We start from the raw sequence: 12715 nt of genomic DNA on the forward strand, positions 1-12715 counted from the left end.
ATAACATGGTAAGAATCAGGAGGGAAATTCTCTAAGAATCTGTTTCCTGTCTTTCAGAACTGAAATTTGTTGTGGGAACATCATGAAGGCTTACTTTCCCCCAAAAAACTTTCTATTTAAACAATGTAGAATATACTCTTTATAGAATTTCCAAAACAAGCAAACTAAAGAAAAAGAAAAACCAAACACCAGAAAGAAGGCATGGGAATATGTTTGCTGTTCTTTATACATTCCTTTTCTTTTTCAATTTCTCTTACTTTTGTCTTCCTGTGTAAGAGTGCCCTCAACACTCGTTTCCTTTTCAGGACCCTGTGTTAACAATACTGTATAAAAGATACTTTCCAACCTATTTGAAATACGGTATAGAAAAATCTATGAAGAGCTGTTCATTTTAACCTCCAGCACTATATCAACTAATTCATTTAAGCTGCCCTTCAAGGAAGACATCGAGGATTAAACTGAAAACATCTGACATTCATTTCTCTGAGGAATTCTCCTCTATTATTTCCCAGAATAAACCTGTTTAAGGCTTAATGCAATTTCTTACCTAAGAATTACCTTCGTTTTCTATTCCAGACAGATGTCTGCATGTACACACAGACTTCCAAAGTACACTCTTTCTCGTGTTTATTTATAAAATGAACATAAATCTAAAATGGTGAAACCAGTCTTTGAATTTATAGAACAACATGATACCGTATTTACTCGAGTCTAATGTGCCATCAAATATAATGCACACCTCAATTTTCATAACCTTGAAACCAAAAAAAGTATTCGCATGTGAATATAAAAGTGTCATTGAATCTAATGCACACCTTCATTTTTGCAATGTAATTTGGCCAAAAAAGGGTGAGCATTAGATTCAAGTAAATACAGTAATTTCTCAAAAACTTGGGAAATGGCAGAGATAGAACTAGCTAAGCAAGGAAAAGACCTATCAAAACCTGAATCATTCAGACTTTTTGCTCTTCTTAATCAAGACTTCAAAATTTGAACGACCATATTAACAACTAGAAGATCAAACTCAGCAACTAGAAGATTGAGAGAGAGCCCGTTTACTAATGGGACATATTTGTGCCGGCTTTCACCAGCACAACTATTTAGTTGAATGCACCCTTAAAAAAAGAATTTGATTGTGTTGAATAGAAGCATATCAATCAGGTTTTAGGGATATATGGATTTGGTGGCCATTTCTTCAACTGGATACACATCCTTTAGCTTCTTGTTGGTGTCAATGGGACAAGCTCAGGTGCTTTCCCCATGGACAGAGGCACCTGACAGGAGCACCCACAGGGATGCCCTATCAACTGAGTCACCCACAGAATTTATTAGGACTTCCTCTGAGGTAAGAGAATTCACTTTTATGGGGGGGGGGAATAAACAGTAAAATAAATCACAAATTGCATCAAATTAACTTCCTTTAATCCAGCAAAAAAACTTGTGCTCCCTCGGGCAGCACATATACTAAAATCCAGCAAAAAACCCACCCTTTGGTATCATTATCAAAATACTTGTTGTTTTTGGTTTCATTTCTGGATACAAGGTCAATCTATAAAAATCCAAAAGGATGAGTTTCAGTTGGGGGTGGGGGGAGAGAAAAGGATACAGAAAGCAAAACCACTTGAATTTCTTGACAAGATAAGCCAATATTCTGTTCAGGAATTTAGATGACTTCAAAATTAGAAAATCTTGTAAATTTTAATCATGACAAACTATGGAAAGAAGTTTCAAAAGATCTTGATAGGTGGTGGCAATTTGAATGCTCCTGGATGGGAAGATTTCAGGGTGTGTTTTATCTTGAGTCCTCTTTTAATTTTTAAACATCTCTTCATAATTAAATTCTTCAATATTGACAAAATGGCAAAAAAATTCCCAGGATTTCTTATGGTGTGGAGAAAAAGCAGGAACCAAAGCTAAACCTTTATTTCAACTAATAGAGAATGGGGACATATTTTCCCCTAGCTTTATAAAATATAAGAAAGCAGTAATGTTGAACCCTCTAACTTGATGTTCTACTCAAAATAAAGCCATTACACTGGAGGAACAGTAACTATCTATTCAAATATTTATTCTGGTGCTGTACCAGAGAGAACATGTCTCATTTTCAATCCAACCCTTAATTCAATGATTTATTCAAAATATCATGTATGTAAATCTCCCTGCGCAGCAGTTAATTATAATAAGTGGCTGGTTGATAAGCACTTATTAGGAAATATACAAATTTGGGAAGACCCTAATTTAACTGAGTTCAGGAATCTGCATATAATGGATTAATAAAACATTATAGATAGATTATTAGTGAGACCGGTGATGTTCACATCTCTGTATTATAGTATTTTCAAATTAAATATATTGTAAACTCTATTACTGTAAGGTGTATCTCACATAGAGTCTGTGCAAGATTTGAAATATGATTAACTGAGCAGCCAGCTAAATTTGAGCCCAATTATCTTAGACTTAGATAACATTAGACACCTCCATAGAAATGGGGAGGGGGGGATTACATTACATGGACAACACAGACAACATAGAAATGGATGCAGAAGTATATTCCATAGTTTGTGGCTTATTATAATCTTAATATTTTTTTTTAAACTGCTCTTAGATGGCACCTAAAACCAAGAAGATTAAGTCAAATATTTATGAATGTGGCATATATTTGTTGGGGATGTGGAATGAAGTAGCATATATTTTGGACAGGCCCTAAAATCAGGAATTACTGAGTACAAATAGTAACTGAAATCAGAATAATAACTCATTATGAACTAACTATTGGCACTTTATTATTTATTTTTGGTTCTATAAAAGAGGGAAATGACCACCCATTTCCTGGCAGTATCCTGTATATCAATCAGTTATTAAGAGAAACAAATAACCCACTCTCTATTGGGGACTAGTTATTAAGAATCTGATATTTGGCCTATATGGTCAAACTCAAAAACTTTATAAAAAATAAAGGAGGTCAACAATATGATTTGTTCACGCAGAAAAGGGGGTTATTCGTGATTGGAATGATAAAACAGAAAATGCAGTCCTGCTGTATGTTGTTTCAGAAGCAAGTGTGGGTGGGGGACTTATCAACCACTTATTTCTTTCTTCACTTTTTAATTATTCAGTTCATTTACTGGTGAATTAAGTCACATGAACAGAACACTGTTGTGTTTTTAAAATTTCTTTCCTTATGTATATCATCTTGGTTTACCTTGTAACTGAACTTGTTGGGTTAAGAAATCTTGTAAGGTGTACTATATATTTACCTTTTTATGTAAAAAGGACAGTTAGCATAAAGGGACCCCTGACCATTAGGTCCAGTCGTGGCCAACTCTGGGGTTGCAGCACTCATCTCGCTTTACAGGCCGAGGGAGCCGGCGTTTGTCCGCAGACAGCTTCCGGGTCATGTGGCCAGCATGACTAAGCCGCTTCTGGCGAACCAGAGCAGCGCACAGAAACGCCATTTACCTTCCTGCTGCAGCGGTACCTATTTATCTACTTGCACTTTGACGTGCTTTTGAACTGCTAGGTTGGCAGGAGCAGGGACCGAGCAACGGGAGGTCACCCCGTTGTGAGGAGTCGAACCGCCGACCTTCCGATAGGCAAGTCCTAGGCTCTGTGGTTTAGATCACAGTGCCACCCGTGTCCCCAGACTTTTTACATACAGCTATAATAGAACTGACAGGGAGAAATTCTGGATGTGCATAATGGGCACCTTAACAACCCATGGCCTCATCTCAGGGGATGCCAACCAACATCACTGAGCGTCAACAAATAAATCCCTTCTGAACACCCCCAAAGCTGGCAGGAGCAGCATTCCATTTATATTAGAGCAGCTGAGGAAGGTGGAAGCGAAAATGTTTTGCTACCTAAACTACATATGACAGTAAACATACGCAATAAAGCAAAATAGATAATAATAAAGAGAGATTTAATTAAAAGAAAAACCCTCACATAACCCCCCGGTTCAGCCAGACACATACTGAGATTTTAAGGAAGTACTAAAGGACCCTTTGGCCAAGGAAGGGAAATGGAAGTTGTTAAGTTGTGGGTGAACATATCAGACGACACAGCGATTCTTCAAACAGCTCTTGTTTATTCACAGACCCAGAACAGAACTGAACTGAAGGGTTCAGCCAGCCTGCTTATATAGAGCTCCACTAGAACGCAACTGTAACAACTTTCTGTAACTATCCAATCACTGAACATCACTTTCAATTCCTTATTTGCATATGCGGACCTGAGTGAAAACTATACAGTATCCCCCTGCTGGCCCAGGGTGAGAACTTCAGTACATAACATATCTGTGTTTGCTACTATCTCGCTTCTGATTCCAGCCCTGATGAATCCTTAGATAATAATACTATCATTAGCTTGAAAAAAGCTGCTGAAGGGAGTCCAACAGCTAGACATGCACCGTCCCCGACTCCTCAGGGATCCCAGCTCCTCAGCATGCAGCTTGTAATGCATTGAGCAGCATGGCTTTCTTATAACACATAGCTTAAAAATAACATTTTATAATTTCCAAAGCAATGCACATTTATTACCTCAAATATAATGAACAACTATTCCGTATGGAAGGTCAGTATTATTCTATTATATGTGCATCACTTTAGAGACTCCGGCTGAGAAAGGCCAGCTTGCCCAAGGCAAATGATTTTATAGGTGATACTTCCTGGTCCAGAGCTCAGTCTCATGGGCACTATATTTCCATAGCTTCTTTGACTGGATTCCTTTTCTGACTAGCAATGAGGCAGCCCTGGAAATGCAAGGCTTGCGTAGGTGTGCCAGTCAAATGCTTGACTCCTGTGCCCAGCGGTATACAGTGCAGTATCCCAGGAAAAAACAGAGCCGGGCTTACCTTGCCTGCTGCCTTCATGAAACAGAGAAAGTGCGGGACATGCTAATATCTCTTTGTGATAAGGAAAAAAATCAAAAGCTTCTGCCCACCACCAGCAAACAGTTTCAGGAACAGTTATAACTCAGGGCAGCCTCATTCTATTTGCACATCTCTGGTACTTAGCATGTCTTTAAACCACACTGTCAGATTTTCATTAAAATTGACATATGTTAAACATAATCTATAATAACATATTGGATGGGAGGTTTCAAAATCCTTTCTAGCATCATGTCATGCTATCCCAGTGATGAAAATCCCTGCCCACGCTGCTTTGAGGAAACCAAGTGCAGCCAACCAGTTTCTGCAGGCTTCTGGGATAAATTAGTTGTGAATAATAATTCCTGTGCAATGTGCTGTGTGACAATCCTAATGTACAACTGTGCCATCTGGACTACAACAACAAACCCAGTTTGTCAACGATAAGGAAAGATGTACAGGGATCTGTACTGTCACTTGCCAGGCAGCACACCAATTGCTCTGGCAACTCCGAGGCTTCTAGGTGAGTCGACTCATAGATGTTGCAGACGTGAAAGGAAAACAGGATTTCTCTCTGCATAATCAGAAACACCTGTGACTTCGGAAGTTATTTTTCCTCCCACAGCATATCTGTCTCCTCAGTTCTTCACAGTGACCCGGGCCCCTCTAACTGCAGCCATGAATTGGGACGCTGCCTTACAATGCCTTCCCACCCCCACAAGATAACCCAGGAGGGCATACTGAAAAAATGCATTCATCAAAGCACTTTTTCTTCCCTCAGAATTCCTCAGATATTTTGCCTAAGCAAAAACTTTCACAAGGGAATGTTGCTTAACATAAAACACAGAGATCACCTTCTAGCCTAGAACAGCTTGGCTGTGGCTTGTTTTGCTCCCAGGCGTCCCCAAGTGCCGGCAGTTTGAAGTTCATGGCTCCCTTCATAGGACTTCCACCCCACCCACTCCCCAAACTCCTGGTGTCCTCCTAATAACCTGGTTTTAAAAGTGCAGATTGCACTGCAATTATTAAGGTGAAAATGACAAAGTGCTGGTCTGAAAACAACCAGTTCCTGCTATTCATATATATTTGCACCCACATTGGTAGGTGGGTGAAACTCCCCATCCCAGACACTTGGAAAAAACAAGCCTTTCATAAATGACCAGATCACATCAACTGCACAGCAGAACACAAGCATCATTTTATTCCTTAATGGTTCATGGATTCAAAAGAGTTGGAAGGGACCCTGAGGATCATCTAGTCCAACCCAAATATGCAGCAACCATGGCATTATCAGCACTCCAGTGGAACCTCGGGTTATGTACCGTCCTCCTTACGAATGCTTCTGGTAACGAGCTCCATTAATAAAAGTGTGCCTCATGTTAAGAACAGTTTCGGCTTAAGAACGGACCTCCAGAACGAATTAAGTTTGTAACCGGAGGTACCACCGTACACTCTAACCCACTGAGCTATCCAGGCTGAGGTGTAAAAAGCACAAGCTCAGCTGAACACAGACATGTATCCTAGGCCCTCAGTTTTAAAGTCTGTGTAAGACCTAAGTTTTCAGGATTTCCTAGGTAAGAACCAGCACTAGGATAACTCAGGCCTAAACATAAAGCTACAGATCCCCAGTTACCTGCTTGCTTAGGGCACATCAACTTCACCACAAAAATGGACAATTGTTAGAATTTTCTTCTCACTTCCATTGCAATGATCTCTTCTGAAACCTGTAGAAACTACCATCTCCTAAGGAACAAAGCACATGACCAGGGGGGCCTCCTTTCCCCCCCTCAGAGCTAAAAAGTTCAGTGATAAAAACAGGTCAGCTAACTCATTCACAACACAGAGAACAGTCTTTGGAGAGGAATTATGCTTGACACAGATTCGTAGCTGCAAAAGGATTTGCCATGTTGCCGTTTCCTCCCTCCCCATGTTGCCGTTTCCTCCCTCCCTCCCCACCCTATGTAGTTATAGGAGGGATGGTGCTAAACTTTGTAAGTGATTCCTAAAGCAATGGGTCATTACCGATTAATTTTTTTAAAGCCATATGACATCACCACAGTCTGTGTTTTCTCTCACCCACTAGTGACAGCCAGCGATGCAGCTGGGGCAGCAGACCCACGTGATAAAATGCACAAGTGTGCCTGATTGTGACCGGGGAGAGGATGGCAAAAGGGGGCAGCAATATTTGGGGGAGGCAGCCCAAGTCAAGGAAAATGTGTTTTTCTGTCTTCAGTTGCGCCTGCAGTAACATGCACAATGTTATGCAACTTCTGTTTATGGCAAAGAAGTCAGATTTGCAGCGAGCTGCTCCTGGCTGAGGAAAGTGAAGCCACATCACTAACCCCAACATATTCATAGCGCAAAGAAAGGGCACAGCTATTTGCACTGCAGAGACATGTAATGTTACACGCACAGAAAGACCTTTATTGTAATAAAATGTCTAAGCAAATTATAAAAAATATTAAAATTATCAGTAGAAAGAATTAAAACAATTAGAAACATAAAAAATATTAACGTATTAAATATTAAAATATGTCAACTTATGCTATTTATCAATATCTACTACAGTCATACCTCATGTTACATCCGCTTCGGGTTGTGTTTTCGTCTTGTGTCCTGCGGCAATCCTGAAGTACCAGAATGGGTTACTTCTGAGTTTCACCACTCGCACATGTGCAGAAGCGCAAAATAGCACTGTGCGCATGTGCAGACACGGCGCTTCTGGATGCAAACGCTTCAAGTTGCCTCCAGGACGGATTACGTCTTTAACTTGAGGTTCCACTGTGGTTGTGGTCTCTCCTTCCTTGGAGGTTTGTAAGCAGAGGTTGGATGGCCACCTGTCAGGGATGCTTGAGCTGAGATGCCTGCATTGCAGGGGCTGGACTAGACGGCCCTTGGTGCATTCCAGCTCTACCATTCCAGGATTCTATTAGTAACACTGATGTCTATTCTGCCTTGGCACTTTCTCAGCAGTTATAATAAGCAAGAAGGAGAGATGTTTTAAACAGGGGTAATGACGATGGTATACAATTTTAAAATGTATTCCCTACTCTTATGTTAACAGTGAAAATGTTAGTGAATGAATGAATGAATGCTTTTATGAGGGGAAAACAGCACCTATTATAGCTCACAATAATGTCCCTGGCTCTCTCAGGGATGATCATATAATGGCTCCATTCCAATGGACTGCTCTTTCACAGCAGACTAGACCTCAAGTTGCAGAAAATCCACCGGGGGGACAAAATTGCTTCTTGTGCTAAAGATGTATACTGAACAAGGAAAGCAGATTCTAATCTTTTTCAAAAGCAGATACAGTGGTACCTCGGGTTACAGACACTTCAGGTTACAGACTCTGCTAACCCAGAAATAGTACATCAGGTTAAGAACTTTGCTTCAGGATGAGAACAGAAATTGATGACCTTTTGGGTCCCTTCCAACTGTATGATTCACAGGAATCCCATCTCACCACCTCACCTGCCCCACCTCTCAGTTACTGCTGGAGAGGAGAGGTCTTATGATGGTTCTTGAAGCACAGCAAAAGTTAAATGCAGAAAAACGGCCTGGGAGTTTTCAAAGCAACTTGCTCCTGTCTCCTGCCACATCCATTTCACGCTGCGCCACCCACCACGTCACTCCATGCTCTAAACTTACCGATCAATAATGGCGCACATATCAATGCTGACGTTGGCGAAACTTCCCAGCTTTCCTTGTTCTACTGCATGCAAATCCACCAGCTGATCGTCGACATGAATAAGCTGCATGCAGCCTTGGAATGAGAGCTGAAGAAAACCTGTATATAAGTAAACAGACAAAATAAGGGTTGCTGTTATATTCAACAGAAAGTTCAGGGAAATCATTTGCATGTACAGCTCATAGGATACATTGTCATTCCTTTGCCAAAGCACATCTCAGTAAAAATCAAATGCTGGGGGGGGGGGAGGTAATAAGGAGCTTTTCAAAAAAGAAATATGATAAAGTGTGGGCATTGTCTTTGTGGTGTAATTGCCTGTAACCGCAAGCATGGCTTTTAACTCGAATTGCAAACAAGCCAGAAACTCAGTGATACCTATTAAAAATCTATTCTGGCAAATCACAATTTATTGTGTGAAACTCCACAATGTTGCACCTTGCTGCAAACGCAGGACCCACGGATGATGAGACGTTTATTTTTATTTATGTAATGGAACCCCTTATGGTTTTATTACATGAAACAGAAAGTGCTGCAAAAGAACAGCATGTTCCATGGCCTCTTGTCCACTAATCAATGTTTACAAACAGCTAAAACACTTTGGTTCGGTGCACTCCAGGAAAAGAGGTGAAGAACCAGCTTCCCGTGCTCTTATTGACTTGGACTGGAAACAGTGCTGGCGGATCTGAAGATGAGGCTCTGGCTCACTCCACCCCCCACTGAAATGGGCCTGCAAAGGAGCACTCCCTAGTAGGAGGTTGTCACCCAACCCTAGAAAAATGGGATTGGCCCGTTTTTGGACAAAAGTGCCCAACGTCCCTTTTGGACTTCAAACAAGGATGCCTTGTCCTTCGTATTGGAGCTCAACTGGCCCCAAATGGTGGCTGCATCACTGTTGGTGTGGCTGAGGAGAAGCCCAGCCCAAGTGACAACAGAGAGAAAGGGGAAGGAGCAACCATCTCTCCCTCGCCCCCCCCCACTGGTGCTCCTTCTCAGCCGCCGCCTGCCAGTCAAGCATGGCACACAGTTGACGCAACTTGGCCCCCTCCGCCATCCCAACCTGACCTCTCCTCTGCCCTGCTTATCTCTTCTGACGCCAGCATGGGGAGCCAGCCGTCTACCCCTGGCCCTGCCCTTCTAAGAGGGGGGGAGGATTTGGTGTCACAAGAGTGTGTGTGCCCCCCAGTCCCAACCCCCAACCTGTCCTTGCCCGACCTATCCTGTATTTTGTCCTGCTTGACCAAAGGTGGCAACCCTACCTAGCAGAGACCCCCGCCCCCCCCGGTCACGATCTGTCCGTTGGGCATGTGAGCGTTGGGTCTGGCCGGCTGAAGGCAGCCCCTTGCAGAGTCTGGCTTCCCCAGGAGAAATGCTTCCCCATTCCAGAGCCCCTCCTTGCACATGTCAGGCTCCTAGGAAAGGATTCCCAATTACCCTTTGCTCTTCAATAGACATTTCCAACTCAAAATAATAAAAAGCTATACTAGATTTCCTCTGTATCAAAACAAATGAAATAAAACCCTCAAGCATAGGCGCCGACTCCATGGGGCTTGAGGGGGCCCGAGCCCCCTCAAAAATTCGTTTGGGTGGGCTCTGCCCCCCCAATAATCTCGGGCGCCCCTCCAGCAGAGCGCCGCCGCCGTGCTGGCTCTGCCTGTCGACGCTTGGCGTGTCCGCGGCTTTTATAGGGCGCCCAGCGCGCACCAGCTCGATAACGGGCACCGGCGCGGCGGGGGGCGCCGGGCCGGGGGAGGGGGCGGCCGGCCTGTCTCCTTGGCAACCCCATTGAGCAGCGCCGGCTCCCCCGGGAGGGCCATCCCCCCGCGCCGCCGATCGCCAACACCGCCGACGCTGTGGCTGCCCGAGCCCAAGCCCAAGCCAGAGCCCGAGCCCGAGCCCAAGCCCAAGCCCGTCAGTCAGTTAGTCAGTCAGGAGAAATGGGGAGGGAGACGAGGGAGGAAAATTGCGCGCAGGGTGAAGAAAGGAGAAGGGCGAACGAGACGAGCTTCCAACCCAAAAAAGGGCTGGAAGACTGGGAGGATGAAGGATCGGGAAAGAAAGCGGCGCCCTGTAAATAGTCGCCCACTTGTCATTGGCAGCGCAGCGGGCGCCCAGAGGGGCTGGGCACCGACGCAGGGCCGCTCCGCAGCCGCGGAGGACAGCTGCGCGGCTAGCAAGGTGCGCCGCGTAGAGCGCGGCCCTTGTGTGGCCCGGTGGCCAGGCAAGCTCGGGCGGGGACCCCCATGCGAATCTAAGACGGGAGAAGAGGGCAGAGCAAAGGGGGTCCCTTCCCCAACCTCCGGCTCTGAGACTTCCCTGCACCCCAGAAAAGCGAAAGGATTTTCTCTCTTTTTTTTATATAAATATTTTATTAAGTTTTCAAATACAAAGTTAGAAACATACACTGAAGAAAAAAGTAAAAGAACAAGAAAAAGAAAAAAAGAAAAAGAAGAAAAGAAAACCAACCATTCAACACATTTTTTATATAACTAACTGGACTTCCTCGCATCTCCCTTACCCTGCATTCTTTATAATAAAGATATCAGCAAATTATTACCTTGTTTCGTACCTTATTTTGTACTTTTCAAATACTATACCTCTAAATTTAACATACTTTTCATCAGTTACTTATATCTTAAATTAAACATAGTATTACCTTAGATTTTGACCTTTTCTTACTTAAAATATAATTTCCTGTTTCCCAAATCTAATTGCTGAAGCTACAGTTTCCGAATCGTGTAAATTTTTAACATTCATACAACTTATATTGTTTTTGTAAATAGTCCTTAAATTTTTTCCAGTCCTCTTCTGTTGTTTCTTCTCCCAAATCTCGGATTCTGCCAGTCATTTCAGCCAGTTCCATGTAGTCCATCAATTGCGTCTGCCACTCTTCCAGTGTGGGCAAATCTTGTGTCTTCCAATATTTTGCGATAAGTATTCTTGCTGCTGTAGTTGCATACATAAAGAAAGTTCTATCCTTCTTTAACCCTTTCTGGCCAACAATGCCCAAGAGGAAGGCCTCTGGTTTCTTGGGAAAGGTATACTTAAATACCTTTTTTAACTCATTATAGATCATTTCCCAGAAGGCCTTCACTTTTGGACAAGTCCACCGGAGGTGAAAGAATGTCCCTTCAGCCTCCTTACATTTCCAACATTTATTATCAGACAGGTGATATATTTTTGCAAGCTTGACTGGGGTCATGTATCACCTATAAATCATTTTCATAATATTTTCCTTCAAGGCATTACATGCCGTGAATTTCATTCCGGTGGTCCATAACCTTTCCCAGTCCTCAAACATGATGTTATACCCAATATCCTGAGCCCATTTTATCATGGCTGATTTGACTGTCTCATCCTGAGTGATTTTCTCTTCAACCTGCCCTCCATCCTCTTGCGGAAAACTCTTTGCCTGCCCTGCCCGTATCTCGTTTTTGCTTTTTAATTCCACACACGCACCCTTCGGACTTCGTGGCAATCGGGCGCGCGGGTGCGTTTCCTAAGAGAGTGAGGACCCCCGCCTCCTCCCCACCTGCTCCCTCGCCAGCCAGCCAGCCGTGCGCCCTAGCCGGAGAGCCCTGGCCGTCCCCGTCGCGCAATCGGCTGGATCTCCCTTCAGCAGGCCGGGCTCACAACTCGGCCCAGGGACCCCCCAGCAGCGGATCTCCAGCCCAGCTGAAGTATCCGGCAACAAGCCCCCTCCTCCCCAATCGCTCCGCCGAAATACACTCCAAAACCCCCAGATAGGCCGCCGGCCGCCAAGTCTCGTGGCGCCCTGAGCGAGGGCCTCTCCCCAACACCGCCACCTCGAGCTGCGTTCTCCCGGCTACCCGAGCGAAGCAGCGGCAGGACCCCGGTATGGGCCCCCCCAATATTTTTTATAAGTCGGCGCCCCTGCCCTCAAGGATATATAATGTTCCCTGGATTTGCTATCCTTGAAAAAATATTTGGGGAAAGACAAATGACTTGCATGCAAAACATAAAATACAGTTTAATAAATATATCATAATAGGAACAACTTTCATTTTAATCTAAAATGGCACTATAACTTGAGCACTCTGTGGTCCACATAACAGCTTTGATGAAGAGACAGGAAGCGCTTGGTAATTGTTCATTTACATCTCAAACACTCTTTGGGCTGAAGGTACTTCCTGTGGTTT

General features: G+C 43.6%; 1 protein-coding gene across 1 annotated transcript in view; it reads right to left on the bottom strand.

Moving 5' to 3' along the window:
* CNTNAP2 (contactin associated protein 2) overlaps positions 1 to 12715 on the bottom strand; it is a 1119417-nt gene that overhangs the window by 346359 nt on the left and 760343 nt on the right. The window contains exon 10 of the mRNA XM_082192749.1: positions 8519 to 8657. Coding sequence (XP_082048875.1) covers positions 8519 to 8657 — 139 coding nt within the window. The remainder of the gene's footprint in view (positions 1 to 8518; positions 8658 to 12715) is intronic.

Source organism: Podarcis vaucheri (assembly GCF_965113315.1).
Source record: "Podarcis vaucheri genome assembly, chromosome: 12".
Taxonomy (NCBI): Eukaryota; Metazoa; Chordata; class Lepidosauria; order Squamata; family Lacertidae; genus Podarcis; species Podarcis vaucheri.